The sequence below is a fragment of the Notolepis coatsorum genome, assembly GCF_963971535.1.
Source record: "Notolepis coatsorum genome assembly, chromosome: 11".
Classification (NCBI taxonomy): Eukaryota; Metazoa; Chordata; class Actinopteri; order Aulopiformes; family Paralepididae; genus Notolepis; species Notolepis coatsorum.
The window spans coordinates 32,863,992-32,890,070 of record NC_140175.1 but is presented as its reverse complement, the minus strand read 5'-3'; the positions used below and the strand labels follow the sequence as shown (position 1 = coordinate 32,890,070).

Below are 26,079 nucleotides of genomic sequence, written 5' to 3'. Positions count from 1 at the left end.
TATATCAAGGTGACAAGATGTCCCCGCTTTTCAGGGACAGTCCCTGAATTAAGTCATCTGTCCTCGACCATATCATGTCCCCGAAAACGTCCTGATTTGGTCTTACAGTAAAAAAAAACTAAAACGTTAAAAAACTTTTTTTAAATGATTGTGTTATAGAAGGCAGAAGGGGAAATGAGATGAATGAATCATGCTTGTTACAATGCAGTGTGGGTGAAGTGAATGATACAATGTTGCCGTTTTTGGAACTCCACCATATGAAATGTGTTATGTAAATAAACTTGCCTTGAATGCAATTCATGCATTCACTCCAATACAGTGTTCAACATGTGTGTGTGTATGTGGTAATTTTATCCATTTTGTGCTAAACAATTAATAAACCTATGAAGATGGCATCAATAGATGGCAATACTGATACTTAAAGCAACAGATTTAAAGGGGATATGTGAATATTCATGAATCCTTACAGAATGCTTAAAAGACTCTTTACAAAGAGTTGAGGAAGGACCGCCACCTAGGTAAGGGATAATGTATAACGAGGTCATTGTCGCAAAATAATTGACCGACAGAGTTTAAAATACCGAGGCGCCTCGGCGAGGTGTTTTAAACGTCAGTGAAGGTCAATTATTTTGCGATGATGACCGAGTATAGCTATACATTATCCCGCTTATTACATGGCTAACTTACTAACAATATACCTAATTCATTTTACAAAATCGACAAGACGAGATCAAATGCAGAAGCAGTTGTTCTGTGGCTCTGTCAGCCCAAATAAAGTGATTATTATTATCGCGGGCAGCCCGGCAGGTGTGTCTGATTGCACTGAAACAGTCTGTGTCAGTGGGGCTTGATTACTCCAGCTGCGAAAAACAATAATCACCGGTGGTTATCGAAAAATAATTCACCGCTGTCTGGGGCTATTGACCAATCACAATCAAGCATTTTGGCGAATGTTAAAACGCCATGTAATAATAATGAATAATACATTTTTTCACGATTCAGTCTACAATCAACCTCATCATCATTCCTCCGTGGAGTTTGGGGGTGGGAGCGTGGAGTGTGCTGGTTTCCTCGTAGTGGCGAGGTCGCCGGGACCGGGGGAGATGGTGCGGCCCGCGGGGGTGGCACTCCCGTCGCCGTGCATGGCGGTGTGAGTGGCGCGCGGGCTGTTTCTGTTTTCCTTCGGTCATGACATGCTTTATCAGGGGGTGTGTCTTGGATGGGGATGTGGTTGGGATTGATGCGTGGGGTCAGGTGTTTGGGGGACTGGCTGTTCCGTGGGAGTCCACATGCTTCGAGCAACACTGTACTTATTGTACTTATTTTATCCCTATTCTTATGTCTGCACTTTCTACATTGCACTACTTTTATTGTCTTTTATACCTATTCTTATGTCTGCACTTTCTACATTGCACTACTTTTATTGTCTTTTATACCTATTCTTATGTCTGCACTTTATGTATTGCTTTTATTCTGTCAACTGTATGCTAATGTTATGCCTATGTAAATGTTATGCTATTTGCTGTGAAGCACTTTGAGCTGCAATCCATGTATGAAAGGTGCTATATAAATAAAGTTGTTATTATTATTATTATTATTATTATTATTATTATTATTATTATTATTATTATTATTATTATTATTATTATTATTATTATTATTATTATTATTATTATTATTATTATTATTATTATTATTATTATCACAATTCTGTTTGTAACCCCTTACAAAAATCCTCAATTGTATATCACATAACGCAAACCAATGTACGGAGCCCTGGAGTGGCCATAGAGAGAGAAAATAAATCCATATCGAGGCCACATTTTACTACATTGAGTGCTCGAGATTCAAGGTTTTGATTAATTCGTGGGCACAAGATCCAATTAGTTTCCACATTTTGGTCAATTTGTGCGGACAAATTAAAAGTCTAAGTCATTCATTCCAGCCCCCACCTGCTTAGGGTACTTGTCCTTGGCTGTAGATCACTATGGATAGAGACTCTCTTAGGCAGGGACTAAGATGAAAAATAGCTCATTAGCAAATTCTGGCACATTTACATTGATGTGGAAACTGAAGATGTTGATTAACACATTGACCGCCAATAACGTTGTACGACGGGTTTGCTGGTCATGCGAATTCTGCCAAGCCACGGCGTACGACGTTATTGAGATCATATTTAATTTTTTCGCCATGGTATTCATAATTCCGCCACCCAGCCTCTGCTGAGACAGTGGGACTCTGCACAACCGCCGCCTGGTGGCGAGTTACAACCGGAAATGGATCTCTGGTGATCTCGGTGCATCTGGGAAATCCGTCCGGCAGTCACATATTGTTGCGGGACTCTAGACACACATCCGTGTATATGGATCGCTGCCATAACTCAATTATCGATATGATTTGGGCGTTTATTGCGCCATACAAACCGGAAATGGATCTAGTCGATCGACGTCAAATAAGTGGGATATTTTTCCTCCAGTCTCATCGGCGAACGGTAAGAGGACAGTAACGTTACTTTCAGCTTGATTGTTTATTCTTTTCAATGCAAACCGCTCTGATCGTATATTTCTCTCCCACCCACCCACCCCCTCCTAATGTACAGTCCCCTCCCCATCATATGTATATACTCTGTCAGGATCTAGGGGTAACAGTACTGTATATTTGAATACCGTTTATGTCACAAATGTATCAGTACTAAATACCTATATGTCCCTATGCCATAAATGTCATGTATGTTGTGTATGTCATAAATGTCTATATGAATTGAAAATGGGGGACCCTGATGTAAACAAGACCAACGTCTTTCTCAGGTCTGCATCCCCTTAACAATTGTGTGTATTGAGCCATACTGTATTGTACCCATTCTGCAATCTGTTAAATAAAGTTTTCATTCATTCATTCATTCATCAATATATCACCCATACTACATGCATTTACTGACGATCACGGAATTATAAACGACCCCCCCCCCCCTTTCATCCGCGCATGATGAGTCATAACGTTTAGGATCGTATTCAGTTGAATTTTTTAATATAGTGTGTATCGCGAATAAACTGCAATCGATAATCTATATTATGCGTTTAGGCCTATAACTAGCGTTCTAGGAATTACTGCAGAAAACGATAAAAACATACTTATATTCTAGACGATATTTTCGTATGAATCTATGAATGAAAAAGTATAACGTTCCTACATCCTGAACGATAGCTAATCGATGTTGAATGGGCCATAGTAATGTCAATTTAGCAATACAATTTAAAAAGTTATAGCCCTGCAAAGAAGGTGAACATCTCCATAGGCTTAGACTGGTGGCAGTGATCATACATTGATGGATAGAAGCGTGGCAGTCAATGTGTTAATGTGCACTGTCCCTGGGTACAAAATAAATAGATAAACTTAACTTAAATTTAAGCTTCACTTCAGCTTGGGGATGAGTTATAAAGACAACACTTGCTTTGTAAGGGATTATTATTATAAAAGGCAATCAACGAGGATATTGAAAACGTTGGTGAACATTGGTCCGGATGCGATATGCGTTCCAAACGTCTCTTAACTCATTATCTCAAATCATCCTGCAAAGGGGTGGGGGGATTAATTATATGAATTATAATACTATCTCAGGAACTAAATATTGTACCACTTTACTATCGTTCTATTTTCTACATTATGACAAGACAAAACAATAATGATCAACGACTAATATACTGTATCAAAGTCAGATCATTGCATCTTAATTGATAATTACTGGTTAGTTTAGATTAGGATAGCAATCACCATGTATTCGCTATAGTAGAGCTGTAAACACTTTTGAGTGCCAGCCACGAGAAATCTCGTTAGTTCATGCCATGCGTTGAGTGCCAACTGACGAGTAATCTTGTTTTTAATCGTTTTTTTTTTTATTATCGATTTCCATTCATTTTTCATCAATCTAGCCTCTAACGTTACCAGTGGGGATTTGTCTGAGCTCGAACAGGGAAAATACCGCCCCCTATTGTCTCTCCGGATGGTATTGCACCCCATTGGATTGGACTGAATGAAATGGATGGGAAAAAAAAGAGTCCGGATTCAACATTTTACTTGTCAGGCATGTAATCCGAGCAAATCCCATTCATTTCCCACCATCAGAACAGCGTGGAATATGTCTTTTGACCACCCAGCGTTGGATCAATAAATGCGATCGATATTTGGAATGGCGATCAGGAATTGGAATAATCTTTTTGGAGAACATCTGATCTGAGGTAAGGAATCTATTTTACCAGTCTTGGGATAATCAGAGCTATTTTCACCTATATATCAACGTGTCCCATATGTGTGTGGCTGTGAGTGTGTGTGTGCTGATCAGGAAATAAGATAATCGATTTTTCAGCCCGCTTCTATAGCGTGCATAAGTACACATATACTATCGATAATCTAGCGTTTATTTGAAAACGATTCATAAATAGGCAGAAAAATGACAACGTGTTTTGTGTATTCCAGTAAAGCGCGATTCATGCAGAATCTTTTATTTTTTTCTGAAAGTTTCAAAAAACGAGCGTTTTTCAAAATGTTATAAAACGGAAATGAAACGATTAAAAAAACAATCCGTTTCGACAATGTTGACTGCAAACAAGTCATTGATAAGCGACGGGCGTATTAGACACATAGCCATAATTTAAGATATAGTTTATGCGTTCGCAAATATGATCGCCCTCCATTGACTACAGCGTTGGCACGCGCCTATTTCTGGCACCCCCTGCTGCCACGGAAAGAGGGGAACTATCTTATAAATGGCCTTTTTCAGTGTTTAGAATTGTTTCCTAGCTATGTGGACTTATATTAATAGGATCTATGTCTCCAATTCTCATATTGGCACATTCTTCCAATTCTCCTCTCACAATATTCACCCTCACTGAACTGAGTCATCTGAAAATGTGCATATCTGTGATGTCAGAGATTTCTCAGCTGCATAATAATGTGGCAGTTGATGTGGTAGTTGGCACCAGGCCACACAGTGGTTGGAGCCCAGCCTCAAAAACGGCTTAAGATCTTGAGGTAGAAAAATGCTGTTTTTGAGTACATGATCAGAAATACAAAACAATGAATTTTTTTGAAAGAAAACCTTACAGAGGTGTTCCATAGACTCACAGGAATTGTGTAAGTGCCCAAATAGTGAAAGAAATAGTCAAATAGTTCCCCTTTAACAGTTAATTGGTTTCATGGGGTTACATCATGGTACGCAGGTAGGCTATCAACACGCAACTACGGTATGTCTTAATCCAAGTAAAGACACACAAATCAATCAACAATGCTGTTTGCCATCCCCTAAATAAAAAAGACCTATGTGCCAGCTGTTTATATATGTTCAAAACCTAAAACATCGAGTGACTCTTAACAATTGTGTATGGGTTTGCTCTGTTACATTCTAAGTTAATCATGTTCATGCGCTAACCTTGGACCTTTAATATTTGCATTGTTTTTAACTAGCCCTAATATGCCTTAAAATAACTTCCATTCATTTGTGCTAAGCTAGGATAGCTTTCTACTGAACGCACAGAGAAGAAATTGGTCTATCTTCTTGTCTGACTCTGGAGAAGACAGTAAGTGCATTTCTCATAATGTTGCCATGTTCATTTAATAACATGGGGTCAGGGCAGAAGGTTGGTATAAGCTATGATTGTCTGGCAAGTTGTCAGAAAAAGGTTTTCTGGCAAACGGCTATGTGTGCCCCGTTATGCATGGTGGGCAGGTTGTGTTCAGCTCAATCTGGTGAGGAATTTATGCAAGGTTGATTTTATAGGTTAGTCCTACAGTGGGTACACTTGTCCACTCATTGCCATCAATGCGTAAAATGATGTGGATGGATGCATCCAACTTGATTGACTATCATAATTAGTCCTGTGATTTTAAAGTGTGTACATTCACCATTTCCCAATATTTACTGTAACATTTACGTTGCAGTCTTTATCACAATCCCACTTGCTCCGTATTGAAGTAGGTCACTTCGGGGAGAAAGGCTGGTCTGTTGTGCTGGCTCTCTGTATACTATATATCAAGGGTGTCAAACTCAATTACCAAGGGGGCCGAAATGAAAAATACAGATGGTTTCGCGGTCTGGACACATAATAATACCATTGGACTTCTGTTCACACAGAAAACATCTCTCACCTCAGCATCTCTTTCTACCGTAGCTTTCACTTATCTTGCGCAAGACCAACAATTTCCACGGATTTGATTTCAGAGAATTCAGAATTAGCATTGATTCACTGAATTCACAGTCAAATTGGATACAAGCAAACATACCACGTCTTTAGTCGAGTGAAAACGGATGACTGACAAAGCTTTTAAAAGCAAAAGTAAAATAAAAACACAAGGTACAATTGAAGGTACGATGCATTTTTATTAGTGCCGTCAATCGATTAAAATATTTAACTTGATTAATCACATGATTGTCCATAGTTAACTCGCGATTAATCGCAAATTAATCGCATTTTTTTTTTTTACCTTAAACAGATCTTTTTCAAGTTCCAAGTTTTAATACTCTTATCAACATGCGAGTCAACAAATGCTTGCTTTATGCAGCCATTTAACACAAAATGCAAATTTGCATCAAATTCAAAACTGAGTGATGCACAAAATAACTTAAAAGAAAATAATAATTTAAAACAATGAATAAAGTGTGCATGAAATAATAGGGGAAAGAAAACGTTAGGAACTTGTTACATTCACCCACACAAGGGCTGAGTAATCACACACCCCACCCTCTCTCTCTCACACACACACTCTCCCAGCTCTCTTTCTCACTTGCCCCTTCCTCATCTCTCTCACCCCCCTCTCTCTCTATATATCTCTCACACACACACACACACACACACACACACACACACACACACACACACACACACACACACACACACACACACACACACACACACACACACACACACACACACACACACACACACACACACACACACTTCAAGAAACAAACATAGTATCAATGAGAGCATCAATAATACACCTGAGTGAAAAAAATTATAAAAATCTTAAAAAAATATATATATATCTTAAAAGTGAGTTAAAAATAGTGGCGTTAATAGAATCGGGCAATAACGTGTTAATACCGCGTTAACTTTGACAGCCTTAATTTGTATTCAAAAAAACATGACGCAGGTTCAGACAACGCTCTGCGTTTGCTTGAAAAGCCGGGACATTTGATTTGCCGCCCAGTGAGACTGAGGTGCGCTTGATTTATATCACAGGCCAGTTGAATTGCGCCTTGGAGAGGCAGCGAGCCAACATGAATTAATAAGCGAATTCACTCTGGGGGCCGGATGAAAATGCCAGACGGGCCGGATTTTACACATGTGCTGTATATGAACAAATATGTACAAATTAACCAAAACACAGGAACAAATTGTATTTCATGCACACGGATTAATCAAAACATGGGAACTAATTGTATCTCATGCACACAGATGAATCAAAACATGGGAACTAATTGTATCTCATGCACACGGATTAATGAAAACATGGGAACTAATTGTATCTCATGCACACGGATTAATGAAAACATGGGAACTAATTGTATCTCATGCACACGGATGAATCAAAACATGGGAACTAATTGTATCTCATGCACACGGATGAATCAAAACATGGGAACTAATTGTATCTCATGCACACGGATGAATCAAAACATGGGAACTAATTGTATCTCATGCGCACGGATTAATCAAAACATGGGAACTAATTGTATCTCATGCACACGGATGAATCAAAACATGGGAACTAATTGCATCATGCACACAGATTAATCAAAACATGGGAACTAATTGTATCTCGTGTGCACGGATCGATCAAAACATGGGAACTAATTGTATCATGCGCACGGATCGATCAAAACATGGGAACTAATTGTATCTCGATAGCATTTCAAGCTCTCAACGTAGTAGAACGTGGTGACTTTAGTTTTTTCTCTCTCCACTCCGGGGCTCCGTACCAATGCACAGACACTTCATGCTTTACGGCCAATGCGCCACATCCTCACACCATGGGACTATCACAGTACATCAGACCCTTCACCAGCAGGAGAACAACATCTGCGCTGTAGCCTATTGGAACATGCGTCCCGTGATGTGACAACAACAAAACGCAACACAGGTTAAGGGAAGAAGAGGCAGGGCGTGGATCGAGGTGAGCCAGGGGAGACGTCATGTATCAACAGAGCACTCATGGTCTGAACAACCCCCCCCCCCCCCCCCCCCCAGACTCACAGCCCCCGGGAGATAATGGTCCAATCAACCCTATGCCTGGTGCGCCTTACCGAAATAGAACACCGGTATGACACACTTGACACTATCTACGCACACTGAACAAAACATTTATATAAAAAAAAATTGAATGTAAAAGTCTTTGTAGGGAATTGTCTAGAGACACAGCCTTGAGCGTCATTTTGCAAAGTAAGTCAGCATGACAACAACTTACTCTAGGTGGTCAGGTTCTCAGAGAGAGAGAACATTTCAACATTTTCGTAGCAATTTTTTTTTTTTTGCACTTCAAATGACAAGGCAGATCATTTAAAAATGTTTTACTGTTTGTCATAAAAAAGCTCTTAATTGACACAAAATGTGTCTCGGCTTCGCTGGCAGACTATAAGTAAAGCACACTCAGGGTCGACTCACACAGAATACTAATCAAAAGGAAAGAAACACACAGCAGAGCTCAAGCATTTGCTGTTCTTTGTCAAAATGATTATTCAAAACAGTAAGTGAAGCATCTTACCACAAGCACTTCTTCTTGCTCTCTTTCTCTCCTGTCTGCCCTTTCTCTCTGATCACTGTCCACACGTCTGCCTCACGCACCCCTATCTCACTCTTTACTCACCACTCTCCTCCTTTCATCCCTCCTCTCTCTGTAAGGCCACCCTCCCTCTATCCCTCTGCTCCCATCTAGATTCAATCTGTATCATACACTCTATCCCTCCCTCTCCCCCACCCTCCCTGCTCTCGCTGTCCATCCTTCCCTCTCTCCCTCCTCTCTTTCTCTCCCGTTATCTATCCCTTTCTCTCTCTCCCCCCTCTATCGGTCTCTTGTTCCCCCTCTCTATACCCCTGCTCTCTCTCTCCGTCTCTCTGTCTATCTCTCTCGCTCTCCATCCTTCCCTCTCTCCCTCTCTATACCCCCACCCTCTCTCTCTATCTCTCTCCATCTGTCTCTCTGTGTCTGTGTATGTCTCTCCCCCTCTCTATACCCCCTGCTCTCTCTCTCTGATTCCCCCACTCTCTCGCCGCCTCTCTTTCCTGCGGGCCATCTTTGTCCCAGCTGTAGGCTGTTCTCCCACTGTGGGAAAACAACTCATTATGGGGAGCAGTTGGGGTGGTGGTGTTGTTGGGGGGGGGTTGTTCTCTGATCAAGGTCACATTGTCAGCAGAGCGCAGGCTCGGGAGACAAAGAGAAGAAGAAGGAGGAGGAGAGGGAAAGCACAGGGTAGCGGAAAACAGGGATGCTGGTTGTTGTTGTTTTTAAATGCATGTCATCACTTTTGTTTCCAATGTGTCTCTCAGAGCGGTTTACATGCGACTTGCATCAGATACACTCTCGGCTACCAGCGAATGGCGAGGTGGTCACTATCGACGTCAGCGGCGTCAGTCCTCTATGGAAAAGCCCTGAGAATTTATAGCATGTGAAAATGGCTTTTTATTACATTCATTCTCCTGGCCTTCTTTTATTTTTTTTAAGCTTCACATGTGGTTCCACGTGTACTTTCATGGTATTACGTGGGAACATTTGCGTGATCACGTGACCGTGTTGTGGTTTACCAGCTGTATAGACACTCTGCTAGCGTCATATCACAGCCAAGCAAATTAACACATTGTAAATGCACGTTGTAAAAAACTATAAAAAACATTGTAAATGGATGTGGAAAAAAATTATAATAATAATTAATAATGGGCGGCCGGGTGGCGCAGCGGACATTGCGCTCGTCACCAACGCAAGAGGCACCGGGTTCGAATCCGGCTGTCGGCGTTGCCTCCAGCTTGGGCCGGCCGTCATACTAACTCAATTGGCAGAGTTAGCGGGTGGAAGTCGATGGGTGGTAATCTGGACGTTGTGGACAGCGACTCCTACAGGTCGGTTGGGGGACGCCTGCACAGCAGAGACAGGAAATAGCGGGGGTAGTGTGAGCCTCCCACACGTTACACCTCGCCAATGAGAGTCCGCGCTGGCAGGTGAAAAGATGTGACAGGCTGCCTCCTCGTGTACCGGATGGGACACGTGATGCAAGGCTTCTATCCTCCCTACAATCGGCCAGTGGGGGGCATATGCGAGCAACGTTCAAGACAAGGGAGGGGAGAATTGGCTCAGCGAAATTGGGATGGGAGAAAAATTTAAAAAAAAGAGAAAAAAATAATAATTAATAATAATAATAAAAAAATATCTTTGACTATTTGAAATTGATGTGGCTTTTCTATTATTCTACTATTATTCTATTATTTGACAATCTTATATAACAAAAACAACAAACAACAATCAACAAATAACAAACAAAAAAGACTAAACAAAACAGAAACAAAAAGCAACAAAACAACAGAGTAAGCAACGCCAGCCAAGAAAATTAAATAATACAAAATAAAAAAGCATACAATAGTAACATGTCAACAACAACAACACAATGACAAGAACATGAACTGCAACACAAGCAATGCGGTTCATCATTTCTTTTAGTAGCTGTAAGTAAAATTCGTCAAAGCCATGGATGCGTGACGTGAAAAATATTCCACATCTTCCACAGTCATAACATACATAGCCACATCATTACTGCCACACGGATACTTGGAAAACCAGCCTCATAATCAAATGTCTAAATTAGTCTCACCGATAAATTCACCGTATGACAAGCGGCAATATTGGCGTCTTAATCAGTCTCCATCAAAGAGTCCACCTGACGAGTTTTAATCAGCCGAGGTTCTATCCCGCGTCCTCATTCTAGTGTGCCTCTGTCTGGTCCTGCTGTCCTCTCACTGTCCAATTACTCAATTAGGTCACCGGGACAGAGCGAATGAGAGAGAGAGGAAGGTGGAAGAAAGACTGGGAGAGAGAGAGTGATAGCGTGTGTGTGTGTACTCGTTTGTGTTTGTACTTGTTTGTGTTTGTGTGTGTGTGTGTGTGTGTGTTTGTGTGTGTGTACTTGTTTGTGTTTGTGTGCTTGTTTGTGTGTGTGTACTTGATTGTGTTTGTATTTGTGTATTTGTGTATTTGTGTGTGTGAAAGAGTGAGAGAGAATGAAAGACTGAATGTAGCAGGGGGAGAGCCCTTCCTAAATTACATCACCGTTGCTATAGGAACCAAATTCCAATTTGCGCCCTCTATCCTCCCTATATCCACTGGCACAGGGGCTATAAACATTGATATTTCTCCCCCTCTCTCTCTCACATTAGAACAGGATCCACGTCATAAAAACTGATTTAAAGCCTTCATTTTGATCACTTCTCTTTTTTTTTATCGTGACCCTAATTTAAGAAACCAGAAGTTAAAGAAGATGTGCTCTTTGCGCTCTAAATAACATTCCCCCCGTGCAGCCCGGGAGGTTCCTGACTCGTTTAACATGACAGCCGCTGATTACAACAATTAACGCAGTCACCAAAACCGGGACCCATGATTGGCTGCCTTGGCGACCAAATTACAACAAATCATAGTGGGGGGGGGGGGGGGGGGGGGGAGCTAACACTTTTTTAGACCCACCACAGCTGCACCATTGTGTTATGCGCAGCTAAGGATCCGGTTCATATTAACAATAAGTGTCATTGGGAGGATATTCATTGCGGCTGTTGGGAATAAAGGCAACAAGATACAGAAGACAGTGTTATTAGATAGAAATAACCCCAGAAGTTACTGCCCATTAACCACATTGTCTGTCCCCACTGGCAATTTCTGTGTCAGTGTCTTCTCACATGAAGCAGGTATTTAAATACGGTGTACATTTCAGCCGGAAGAGGCTGACCGTTTTTTTGGACAGGGAAGGGAGTGATGGGAAGGGATAAGTGAATGACTTTGTCGGATACATAAATGCAACTAATTAAGTTTAGCATTCAGACTTTAAGATCCTTTGGATGCTGTAGACGAGAGGCCCGGCTCGGCTCCTGGCCACCTACTGCACCGGCTCACAAGACGCATTAACAACTTTTATTTGCCAGGTTGGGCGCCCGTTGATTGAATAAAGAGGCAGCCGCATCCAAAATGCAGGGGGGGATGTGAGCTAGCGACTGCAGATAATGCATTTCAGTAACACTCTCGTACTCGAAACCGTGAGATTTAATTTGGGGCTCGAGCGATTACAAGCCACTCAAGACGTTATCGCTATTGTCAGCAAAAGCTCCCGGCAACGTGGAGATGCTGCATCACATCTTATCAATGCTTTTGTGATATCGGTCTTTGGAAAGGATGCCTCGGTTTCGTGAGATGATAGGTCGTGGTTCAGTTCCGACCCCTGCGTGTCGGTTAGTAGCTACAGGATGCGTTTCATACATGCAGGGCTGCGGTTGCCCAATGTGTGTATCATAAGTGCTAAGAGTGCTAAAATAAATACTTCTACTACTACTACTTCTTCTTCTACTATCATACACTTTTCCACTAAATAATCTTCCTTTCCTATATTTCTACCTACTGTACTATACTAATAATATGTCTCTACTATGCACTGCAGTGCCCCAAGTTTCAACACTGTTTGACAAACATTGTTACTGAGCTGAAAGAGTTGGACCCTTCCTGCTGACCTGTCATACAGAACTTGTAAGTCGCTTTAGATAAAAGCGTCAGCTGAGCTAAATGACTAAATGTAAAATGTAAGAAAGCCAATCCAAATTTCCTCTTGGATTATTGGAACAAATTCAAATCTTTAAAACATGAGGTTAGTAAAGTCAGGAGGTGAGTATTATGAGACATGTGACGGAGTAACACAAATATATATTGTGTCAGAGGAGCCAACAAAATAAAAATAAAAATATGTATATAAAAATTGGATTGTCTACTAAGGTTTCTTTCTTTTGTGGTCAAATCTTGAACATGGATACAATTAAGATTCAAGATTCACATTGAAGTCGATTACCAGATAGTGTGTGATAATATTACTGTCACCACTCACTGTCGGGACTGCCGAGGACCATGATGGCCCAATTTTACACGCCCATCATCGATTCAATTCTCACCCACTCCATCATCTCCTGGTTCCCCGCTGCAGCGGCAAAAGATCTCGCCAAGCTGCAGCGGGTGATTCGCTCCGTGGAGAGGGTGATCGGCTGTCCCCGGCCCTCCCTCAGGTCCCTGCACGAAGGGCCCTGAAGAGGGCAAGAAAGATCATGGCCGACCCCTCCCACAGCCTCTTCACCCTGCTCCCCTCTGGGAGAAGGCTGCGGATCCCAAAGGCTGTAAAAGCTCGTCACAGACTGAGTTTTTTCCCCTCAGCCGCCAGGCTGATCAATGCCTCATGCCCCTCGCCCCCAAGTGACACTGGCACAATAACAATGACACTGGCAAACATACTGCACTGGGACTGACCTGGAACTCTGCACTTTACTTTACACAGTATACACTTTATATATATATATTAGTGCTGTCAGGCGATTAAAAAAATGTATCTAATTAATTACAGGATTTGTAATTGGTAATCTGGTAAATTTTTGCATGGTGTTATTCACAGCCAAAGATAAAAAAAAAAAAAATTGAATTGATATTCTCATTTGGTTCATTACAATTTACTCAAGCCTAGTAACAGACACTCAGGCTCTACAACAGCCTAGTAAAACCAAACTCAGGCTCTACAACAGCAATGTTAAGTCTCTCCTGCTATATGGCTCTGAGTGCTGGAGAGTAACAAAACAGGATATGAGAAAGGTTGACGTCTTCCACAATAGCTGCTTACGTAGGATCTGCAACATCTTTTGGCCAAATAGAATCTCGAATGAGAAACTATAGGAAGACAGGCAGCTTGCATAATGTCCCTTGAGATAAGGAGACGGAGGTTAAGATGGCTCGGCCATGTATTGAGGATGCCCAATGAAAGGTTACCCAAAGTTGCCTTGAGATGGACCCCAGTTGGGAAGAGAAAGAGGGGTAGACCAAAGAACACCTGGCGAAGGACAGTGATGATGGAGCTGAAGGAGATGGGTCTTTCGTGGGACGAAGCGCAGGCCAAAGCACGAGACAGGATTCAGTGGCAGTGTATGATTGCGGCCTTATGCCCCAACCGGGACGAAGAGGATAAGTACTGTAAGTAAGTAAGTAAGTAACAGACACAGTATTTCTGACACTGGGAATCCCTGAGATCCATAGATGTCCGTAGAATCAGATACCAAGAACATGCAAATGGATCATTTAAAAAAAAAAAAGTCTGTAAATGTTTATTCTACGTTCTTATGGAATGAATGAGATAAAAAAAATAATAATAATCTTAATTTTGAGTTAATTTTCATAACGCGATAATTTGTTGTGTAATTAATTAATCTAATTAACGCAATAAACAGACAGTTTATCACGTTAATTATATATATTAGGGCTGTCAGTTTATCGCGTTAATTAGATAAATTAATTACACAGCAAATTATTGCGTTATATATTAGGGCTGTCAGTTTATCGCGTTAATTAATTACACAGCAAATTATCGCCTTATGGAAATTATATATATATTAGGTAGGGCTGTCTTAAATACTTCGAAGCTCCGAAGCTTCGTTCGATGGGCATGTGATTCGAATATGAAAATAAAATTTGAATATATAATTTTTAATTTTAATTTTTGCAAAATCAACTCTGCCTCTCTTTGTTAATTACAACAAGCAATGCTGTTTGTTATTTTAGATGAGGTCGGGCTCGGCACTCATTGTTCATTGTGCTGCTTTTATAAAGCCTCAAATGACTGCTTACAATATTTCATGAAAGCAAAGTGTTTCGTTTGTCTAACATTTAAAAAGGTTTAAACTTTACAGCACTGACAAAGTTGAACAAAGTGCTGTACAAGTCCCACAACATAAAAAAATATATATATATTTTAATTTATAATAATTTTTTATATTTTTTTTATATCGAAGCTTCGAATTAAAATCGAATCTCGGCTCCAAAGCTTCGAATTCCAAAAAAAATATTCAAAGGTCAGCCATAATATTAATATTATCGCGTTAATTCGATTAATTAATAGATTATTTTTTATTTTAGTAATTTTTTTTTATCTCATTCATTCCATAAAAACATAGAATAAACATTTACAAACTTTAAAAAAAAGAGTATTCCCAGTGTCAGAAATACTGTGTCTGTTACTAGGCTTGAGTAATAATAATAATAATAATAATAATAATAATAATAATAATAATAATAATAATAATAATAATAATAATAATAATAATAATAATAATAATAATAATAATAATAATAATAATAATAATAATACACGTTATTTGTAAACACCTTTCATACAGAAACTGCAGCTCAAAGTGCTTCACAACAGAAAAAAATGAGCACATAAAGTGCAGACATAAAATCACAGTTTTTTACATTAGGATCTAACATCCCAACAGGCCACCTTGTTTATGGTTTGATTCAGTTTTAAATAGACAATAATAAAAAGAGTAAGATCAAATAGACAGGTTAAATAGTACAATAGTGCAGTGCAATAAAATTGTAGAATAGAATAGATTAAAAAATATATAAAATAATACAGTGCAATAATAGAATAGTAGAATAGAATAGATAGTAAAAGTATGCAATAGAAGGGACAGAGTAAAATAGTGCTACAGTACAATCAACAGCGGGGTGTATTAGAAGGCTATGGTGAAGAGGTACGTTTTTAGCTTATTTTTGAAAATATTAAGAGATCTAGCTTCCCTAATGTCCATAGGTAGTGTGTTCCATAACTTTGGTGCATAGTTTGCAAAGGCTGCATCCACGATTTTCCTTAGACTGTGGCTTGGAACCTTCAATAGACCAGTAGTAGATGATCGCAATGTTCTAGGAGGCACATAGCTGACTAGAGAATTTGCAATGTAGCTTGGTCCTGTTCCATTTAGTGCTTTCAGGAGGAGGACCTTGAAATCAATTCTAAATGTTACCGGAAGCCAGTGTAGGTTAGCTAATACAGGACTGATGTGGTCTCTCCTCTTGGTTCTAGTTAGTAGCCTAGCTGCCGAGTTTTGAATGAGTTGGAGTCGTTCTGTGTTTTTTTTGGGAGGCCAGTGAGGAGTGCATTACAGTAGTCAAGTCGGCTTGAGATAAAGGCATGGATCAGTTTTTCAGCATCTTTTTGATTTATAAACGGCCGTACCTTAGCTATGTTTCTAAGGTGGAAAAAATATGTTTTTGTCACCTTGTTGATGTGTGATTTAAAGCTTAGTCTGAGCACTAGCGGACTGGCCATCGGGAGCACCGGGAGTTTTCCCGGTGGCCTGGCAGACTGGCATGGCCTGGCTGCCCTGACAGACTGGAAAATGCTTTTTTTATTTTAAAATTTGTATTCGTTTGTGCCCGCAGTCAGGCCACTGAACTCCGAAGCAGGCCAGGTCAGCATACGTGTTTCTATTTGCGCGCAGATGTGCTCTCTATATAAGTTCAGGCAAGCAGGCAGGAATGAGTTAACTTGTCATTCACAACCCAGCGCGAGGCAGCGCGCCTGAGCAGGCCTGCGCAGGCCTCGCCAATCTCAAACAAGTCTATTGATTTAAATCATGAGGAAAATGACTGCCGAAACCCGGAGATATGAACGTTTTGGATAACTCTAGAATGGGTGAAGACGAACGTCGGACTGAAATTGAAAGAATCAGACGAAAGCAGGGCGCAATCAGAGGTGTTACTACGCAAGTTTTGAATCAGATGGACATTGAAATTGACGTGGAAACTCGAGCACTTTATTGGATGTACTGGGAGTTAAAGAAGACAGTTTGTTGGAACCTGGCCTGCCTGAGTCAAATTCCCGGTAGGAATTATGGTCCCAGTCCGCCACTGGGTCTGAGTCTATTATAACACCAAGACTTGTAACTTCAGGTTTGATCCAAGGAGTAAGTAGCCCCATATTGCGCTGTATCATTTCTCTTTTTGTTATAAGATTTCAGTTTTGCCCTCATTTAATTTTAGGAAGTTGTTCGTCATCCATTTGTTTATTGCTAAGAGACAGGCGGAAATGGAGTTTATAGCTGTGTGATCATTTGGTTCAGTGTAAATTGTAATGAACCAAATGAGAATATGAATTCAATTTTTTATTTTTATTTTTTTTTTTTTAATGCTAAAATTGACCAGACCTGAAAAATCTAAGCAAATTAATAAAGGGAAGATGATTAAACAGAAGGTTTTGTAGATACAGTACTGAATTCTGCCATCCGGACATATGCAATTTGAAATATGATTATAGAATATAGAATATCAGGCCTAAAATGGTTATGCGATTAAAATACGATTAATTAGATTAATTAATTACAAATCCTGTAATTAATTAGATACATTTTTTTCGCCTGACAGCACTAATTATATATATTTATTCAAATGATTAATCCTTCACTGCACTGTCTTTGTCCTGTGTCTGTTGTTGCCGTTTGTTATGTGGAAAAAAGATCTATGTAAAAATGCATAAATTGCCGTAACAATTACCAATGTGTTTACACATATGGCTCATTAAAGGAATCTGAATCTGAATCTGACCACTCACTGTCACTGGAGGCGGGACTTGCACAGTGATGTCGTCAGCGTCCACGGGAGAGTCCAACCACTGCCTTTCATCTGATGATTGACTGTCAGGGTAGCCTTTCCTCTTGCCCGGCTGACTCTTGGATTTCCTGGATATACTGTCCATATCTTGGCTGTCTCCATTCTGCGTAAAAAATTAAAAATAAAAGAAAGACAAATGTGGATTGCTGGATTGTTGTTAGAACTATTTGTATTTCAGGATGATGTGATGCCTACAGTTACTTGTTCATATGAGATGGCATATTGGAATGCGTGACAGATTTGCATTACATATATAAATAAATAAATTACCTTATCTGAGGGGTATTTCCACAATTCTACACTGTCCATGCTGTTTCTCTTGGTGAATTTGGGTCTTGCTCCTGTAAAATAAAAGAACATTGTGTTCAAATAACAGTCCTTATGACTACTCACACCTGGGAACCGCATTGAGCTGTTGCCCGGCATCTGAGGCCTCCACATGCGTAATTATTTTGCTGGGGGGGGGGGGGGGGGGGGGCTGTCATGTCCACGTTGGTCCCATGATGTGCCGTGAAGATATGACGCATGTGAAATCTTTTACGCAAACAAGCGAGGCAAACAGCCGTGAATAAGGTGCTCTTTGCTTAGCTTTTGTACCCAAGGGGGTGGAATGTGGGGCTGGAGTGTGAGTTGAGTTGAAGGGCCTGGAGGAGGGTTCACAGAACCACCGACACAACGGCCTCATGTGAGACAAGGCTGTACAGTGTCCCCGTGCCCATGTCACCTACGTGTGCTCCCTTTCACGTGACAACAGACTCTGGTGTTTATAAACCTAAAACACCCGAATAAAACCTAACCCCACACGGTACCCTCTCAAATTTAAGGAACCACCTGTCTCTTTAAATCGAAACACATCAACCCTCTCTGTTCAAATGTTTTTTTTTGTTTTTTTACATTTATCTATGTAAAAAATATCCATTATCTATCTATTATTATCAATGTTGAGCCGTGATATACTAAGTATATCACTCACTGCGATTTTGCGGAGAAAAAAACGAATAAAAACACAGCTTGCCCATTAAACATACACACCCCTCTGCTAACTCTCAAACTGAGCATGAATTCCTTCTACTTTTAAATGCAATGTATGTGTTATGTCTGTGTCACCCTCAAGCATTTGCCTTGTTTACAGTAGTTACCCTGGGAAGAAATGAAGGTTAGTTTTACTGAATTTGGCCACCTTGTCTATGTGTCCTCCTTTGCCCCGGAAAGCTATTTTTGTCAAACGTAAAATAACAAGAAGAATGGATTCAACACTTCTCATATTTTACTCCCCTTTTCTCTTTTGTTCTCTTGTTTTCACTAACTGCTTGGTGATAGAAAAGTATGCTTTTGTTATAAAGCTCAAGCCTACCCGCAGTTATTCTCTACTCCAAATCCAAGCAACGCGATGCCCAACAGCCATTCTGCACATTCTATCTCTATGAGAGGCCAAGTCAGGCTCTCCTAAACACAGTATACACAGTGCGGGTCGCTCCCAAACAGACAGCTCCCTGTTTCAAATAAACATCCACTGCAGACCAAAGACACTCACACACACACACATACAGTATACACACACAGCTGGGCATTTCCACTTGACTCACCTTTTCTCTCACACCACGTACAGTACAAGGCCCAGTGGCCTTAAGTGACCTGAAGGCGTCAGTCCAGCCTGTCAACATTCCATCTCAATCACAGTACAATCAGACCACGCTTCACATAACTGTCTACTGCCATACGTGTGCAGGTTGTATACAGTGTCTAGAGCTACAAGACAGCGGTCATTTACAATACAGCCATAAGTCATTTTTCACAGTTTATTTTTACTGTTGATCATTTATATGAATGTGGATTGTTGTTTGATTAGTATTTGTATTATTATCATAGTTTTTCTATATTCTAATATTATTTTATTATTATTGTTATTATTACTTTATTATCATAAAACAGTAATGTCACTTTTGTATGCTACATCACTTTCCCTAGGTTAGTTGGCTAAATGATACACAATGGCAGATGCATGTCTCACGTGTCATTCCAGCACACCCGTTAAAGATGCAAGGACACACCACATATTCCATGTACCTTACTTCTCTTCGAGGTTCCTTTCAAGTGAGATTCATAGGCCACATTATGGATTCCCGTAGATTCTCTACCGGCTCCAGGAAAGATGCCTTTCCTGCATGATGCCAGATGCCACAACGCTGCGTTTCCCCGGCCGAGCGTAATGTCTGGCTAAGCCACAGTGCTCAGGGCTATTTGTACAAGGGACACATGGATGTGCTCACTAGGCTTATTCCTAAGCCAAGCAAAAATCACATCTTTCTCAAACATCGACAATGTATGTGACCAACCAGACTCGAAAGCAGAAGGGTTTTAGCGGTCTGAGAAGCACTTCACAAAAAAAGAAAAAAAAGCATAAAAAAATAAGAAAATAGAACGACTGCATTCATTCCTATTTTGAGCAGCAAGAGTGTTTGCTTACCTCATAATCTGAAGAAATATAATCATAGGCGATCACAAAATGACGATAAAGACAAATTATCTCCAGTGTCGGTCCATCGACAGAATCCAGTAAGGGTTTTCTTCATTCTATGACACTCCATCACACGTAGCAGGTCCGGCCTCTCTTGCTCCCAGCAGAAGTGTTGAAGGAGGGGTGTGGGATATTTTTCCCCTCTGTGTGTATGTAGTCTGTGTGTCTGTAGGTGTAGCCGGGGGAGGGTGAGGGCGGGGTGGGCGGAGGGCAGTGCTACTACGTTTGGACCAGGGCTCACCAGAGCAAAGCTGAAAACACACTATTACACTGTACTCACTCGCTCACTATAATACTAACGTTGCCGATTCTGTTGGAGAAAATGGACTAGTATAATTCTATGTTTAGTTTTTTTTACAGATTTAGAAAATGAGCCATGCATCTCAAGAGGGCCATGAACTGAAGAACATCAGTAATCTATGGAAACAGAATTGGATTGTGATGACGTCATTTGGTCTGAATCAAAAGTCACTTTTGTTGTGGTTTTTATTGGTTAACGAACCACAATTTCTAAACAAAGCCATGTGATCATGCAGGTCAGCCTTTTATTGGAAATCATTTTGAATCCCATACCTGCCGACATTATGCTGTGAATATTTCTTTCATTTTGGTAGTTTTGTCCTTGTTCCTTTTCATCTGAGGCTGACTGCACACAGGCACTGAGGAGATAAGACGTGATAAGACGGTTTCTCAATCTAATCTGGCAACACAAAAAGCTCTAAGATCCTTCTCAATCTGGTTTCTGCTGTAGACACAGTAGTGAAGCTGCTCTATTAAAGGTCACCAATGACATTCTCCTTTCTGGCAACTCTGGTTCGCTCTCCATCCTCGTCCTCCTTGACTTCAGTGCCAACATGGCCGCCGTCACCGCTGCTACACAGACGACACTCATCTCTACCTCTCCAAAACCATCTCTGCAGCCACCCATTCCACCCTTGCCACCTGCTAATCATCGGCCCGGACTCCCTCACACACTTCACTGATGATTTCTCTTGTAACATCGATGGTTCCATCGTCACCCCCGCCACTCATGTCCGCAACCTTGGTCTCATACTCGACCCCACCCTCTCATTTCTCCCCCATGTAAACAAAATCACCAAAACAGCCTTTTACCACATTGTCCGTCTCCAACCCTCCCCATCGTTGAAACACTGGTCCATGCATTCATCTCATCCTGGTTTGTCTATTGCAATCCTGTATGGCTCATCAAACAACATCCTCAATGAGCTCCAATATGTCCTAAACTCATGCTGCCCGCATGCTCACCTCCACCGTCACTCTGCCCACATCACACCTGTCCTCCACAACCTCCTTTGGAATTCTCATCACCTTCAACGCTCTCAACAACCCCCTACCTCTCTGACCTCCTCCCCCGCTACACATCATGTCACCTCAGGTCTGCTGACGCCAACGTATTACATTCCATCAGGACCAAGCTCTGGACCTCTGGTGACAGGGCCTTTGCTGCTGCTGCCCCCTCCCTCTGGAATGGCCTGCCCAGCCACATCTGCAATGCCAACACCCTATTGTCCTTTAAAACAGCCTCAAAACCCACCTTTTCATTTTTGCTTTTGACCCATAGTTGTTCCTATACTGTAAAGTGTGAGGTAAATAATGTGAATATAGGTCTTAAGGTTTTGATTGATTCTGGTAGGAGGGCTTCTTAGAGAAAGGTCGGTTGGCAGTGGGGGAGGCTGTGACAGACAGCTGACCATGCATTCTTCGGTTGACAGATTGGAGCGAGTCAGCTATTTTGGTGAAGATACCAATCTCTTGAGGGGCCACTTGGGGAAAACAGAAGGTTGAGCTGTGTTTCGTCAGGAGTCTGAAAAAGCCCTCTGGGCAATTCCTGGTGGGATGACAAGAGTGGTGTGTTCTGACAGGACAGAGCACTGTGGGTGGAGATTTTGAGGACTTTGAGATAAATAAGAGTACATATTGGGTCTCATTCACCAATGGACTTAGGACAAAAGATCGGACAAATCTTGCTCTTAGCGCCACTTAAGACATTTTCGGGCCGATTTTGGGATTCACCAACCGTCCCTTGTCTTGGCTTCAGCCCTAACTAAGAGCAGGATTTGGGAGCGCTGAAGAGCAGTCTTAAGTTGACAGACTGGTGTGCTCCGTGTTCTTAAGGGCTTTATTTTGGAGGAATCATAGTGATTCCTTCATGTCAACTCTACAGGCCTCCTTGGAATTAATTAATCATAATTTAAATAAATATGACAATATTTGTATGATAAAAAATTACACATTTGATGTCGGAAAAATAAATAATAGCACTACACAAACACTGCAAATTACTTTGAATAAATAAATAAATCAGATAAATGTTATTATTTATTGTTGTTCTTATTTATAGTTTTGGACATTTGCTTATTGTATACATTGTAAGAGCCAGTGGATAAACATTCCACTGCTCATCTTACCGGTATGATGTTGCGTGTGACAAATAAAACCTTGACCTTGCAGGTGGACTTGAACAGCAATCATGTATATTGAACCCTGCCATCCAATTAACCTGTTAAGCCTTAAGGCTTAATGCTTTTTCTTTATCATAAATCGATCAATAGAGACCGTATTAGATCCCCAATTATCATATCATGGGGTATCATTGGAAAGCCACACTCATTGGCTACAACCCTGTGCAAATATGTTCGAGATCGCCAAATGATTAACGGAGCTAGAGCCCTGGGAGTCGGGGGTGGTAATGTGTACTTTTGCGTACTTTGGGGCACGCCTCACATATCGGCGTGGATGTTAAGAGGTCAATGTTTTTAAATATTTTTTTTGTAGCCAAAAGTAAAGACCATAACCCTATCAAAAACAGTAGTCAAAGTGTATATTTTCATTTTTACCGATGTTTTATATGTTTTATCGGAAATACAAATGTATCGGAAAATGCTAATTATCGTAAAAACCGCAAGAAATGACTAAATCCAGATTCAACCCTGCCATTGGAAAAAGGAGCATTTTCCCTATCCATAGATGCATGATTTGGCCATAATAAGGTCAAGTTCAAGGTCAAATATGAATTTATAATTAAAGTCGATTATCATTAATTACTGTATCTACAAATCCTTCTGTTTAATCATCTTCCCGCGGTTCATTTGCTTAGATTTTTTGTACACATGATCTCAATAAGGTGGTGAATGAGCTCAGTGAGCATTTTCTCGTGCCCCGCATACATTTTTGATCATCATCATCAAAATCATAAATCATAATTAATCATAATTAATTTATTCATTACAATTTACTCCGCCTAGTAACAGACACAATATTTCTGACACTGGAAATACATACCCCCAGGTCCCTAGATGTTCCTAGATACCAAGAACATGCAAATTGACCTTGCAGAAGTGGAGCAATCTTCCATTTACTTAGGCATGTACCTTTTATGCGAAACGTGAGCAATAAAATTTAAATGGTCAACTCTGCACCCTAGGCTTACACAATCCGGGTGAAGACGGCATTTTTTTTTTTTTTTATATATCCTCTTTTTCTCCGCCTGATTTTTCTGTGCTTTTTCCTCCCATCCCAAATTTGCCGGAGGCAATGCTGACACCTGGATTCGAGACCGGAGTCTCTCGCATTGGTGACGAGCACAATCTCCGCTGCGCCACCCAGCCGCCCCTTGAAGACGGCATTCTATGGCATTGAAATGACAGTGGATAAATAAATAAGAAAAGAATAAGAAAGCTAATCGCGTGGATATATCTATAGTGGAATAGACTGTATTAATATTCCATATTTATACCGTTTTGATCGCTCCTGCCTGGCCACCTGTTCAGCGCGCACACACACACACACACACACACACACACACACACACACACACACACACACACACACACACACACACACACACACACACACACACACACTGTATACCTGCGTAATGAATCAACAGTAGGCTTATATTATTCTAATGACTTGTTTTATTAGGAGATCACAGATATAGTAGCTTGGGTGGCCGGATCTGCTGCCAGAACTATCACTGTCACAACTCGGGACTTGAGAACTAGAGACTCACATCACCGTACTGACTATCTTGTATTTTGCACTAGAGACTAATATCACTGGACTCTCATCATTGGACTATCTTGTGTTTGTACTTTTTTTTATATTATATTGTATTTGTATCTATACTTTAAGCGTGCCTATATAGGACTGTGAAGCTATGCATCACCCACCCTGCTTACCACCGCATACAAATTTCCTACATTTCTCATGGCAGTTTACTACATTTAATGCAGGTCGATGTCAACCAACATGCCAAGCACCCTTTTGTGGGACACCTGTGCGCAACGACTCTGTGGAGTCTGGTCCGTTCACGCCCGACACTGTGGAGATGTCATTATTAATATAAGCCTACTGTGTTCATTAATTACGCACGTAGACTATACAGTACGCGCGTGTGTGTGTGCTGACGCTACTATTAATTTCCTCCGTTTCACTCCCAGCAGGAGTACTTCCATCTCCACATTGCTGTAATTAGCTCTACGTTTTCCTGCAGGTGCGCCTAACTCTTCTCTTCGAACGCGTAATTTTGGGGATTTGATTTGCACACGGCTCTGTTGGCTGGCTTTATAAGGAGCTGCCGGAGGCGTGTCTGTATGCAAATGAAGTAAACGCGAACACGCGCTCATGTTTGTCAATGAGTGATAGGGCTGACCCCTATTAATCGATTAGTCGACTAATCGGTCGAAAGGAGCCGTAGTCGACTGGCCAACCTCTTAGTCGAATATAAAAAAATTATATTATAATTTCATTTTTTTTTTTATATTTTTTTTTATTCTTTCCAAAAGAAAAGAGGCCTAGAAGCGTGGCTAACGCTAATGGCACGCATACCAGAGGCTAACTGCCTACGAAAACAGGCACAGAGGCACTGAAAGAGGATTTCACCCATCTGATGAACACACTAGACTAGACAAATATCAACATGTATCCATCAGTGGACCAATGGCATGCTTTTGCAGAGGACAAGAAGCCTTCAGTCGACTCCTTCAGACATTAAGCACCCCCCACAGCCCAAATGGAATGATAAGGATTTTTTTTGTCGACCAATGGTCGACTAACGGCAAATTTTGGCCAATCATAGTCAACCATCCAAATCCTTAGTCGGGGACAGCCCTAATGAGTGACGTTTCTCATTGTGGCCATCGCAGCTGGGATCGTTTTTAGCCACTTAAGACAGGCTCTCCACGCGTGGGTGTAATTGTCGGCGAGTTTGTCTTAGGTGGTTCCAAGATGGTTGCCGTAAGAGAAATCTTATGGCAATGTTGGTGAATGAGACCCATTGAATACATTGATAGAAAAAGTCAGGTAACAGCTAACACTGCTTAGAATGTTAGAGGTAATAGTTAATATTAAATTTGTCAGGGTCTGTGAGAGACAACGCCCATGTTGAGAATAAGTGAAGTCAGGGATGTTATCTTATATATTCTAAGGTCCCCTGGCAAGACAGCGGGTGATTGTTAAAACTGGCTTGGCCATTTGCAGCGGTCAGAGGTCATTTTGTAATAGCAGGTAAATAGAATCACCAGAGAAGTTGACTCATCATCAGGCTCTCAGAATTCAGGAGAAGAAACCCGGGGAAGAGAAGTAGGGAAAGGTCAGGGGTCATATGCTGACAGAGCAAAGAGCAGGCGTGGTTAGCCCCTGCCAGCTTTCAGAAAAGGAGGGGGTGCATTTCAACAGTGCTACATCACCAGGCTAAACAGAGTTGTGAGTGGACAGAAGGACCAGGATATGAGATAGATGGAAGCCAATTATCTTTGGGTAAAGAGTAGGAAGAAGGGGTTTCAGTTATTGATTGATTGATTGATTGAAAATGTTATGAACAG

The 26,079-nt window shown here is 41.0% G+C and overlaps 1 protein-coding gene across 3 annotated transcripts in view; it reads right to left on the bottom strand.

The window, feature by feature from the left end:
- gpsm1b (G protein signaling modulator 1b) overlaps positions 1 to 26,079 on the bottom strand; it is a gene marked incomplete at its 5' end in the record, with an annotated part of 74,161 nt that overhangs the window by 5,841 nt on the left and 42,241 nt on the right. For all 3 annotated transcript variants that reach the window (XM_084325243.1, XM_084325242.1, XM_084325244.1), the window contains 2 exons: positions 17,657 to 17,818; positions 17,986 to 18,056. In XM_084325243.1, the coding sequence (XP_084181369.1) occupies positions 17,657 to 17,818; positions 17,986 to 18,056 (233 nt within the window). The remainder of the gene's footprint in view (positions 1 to 17,656; positions 17,819 to 17,985; positions 18,057 to 26,079) is intronic.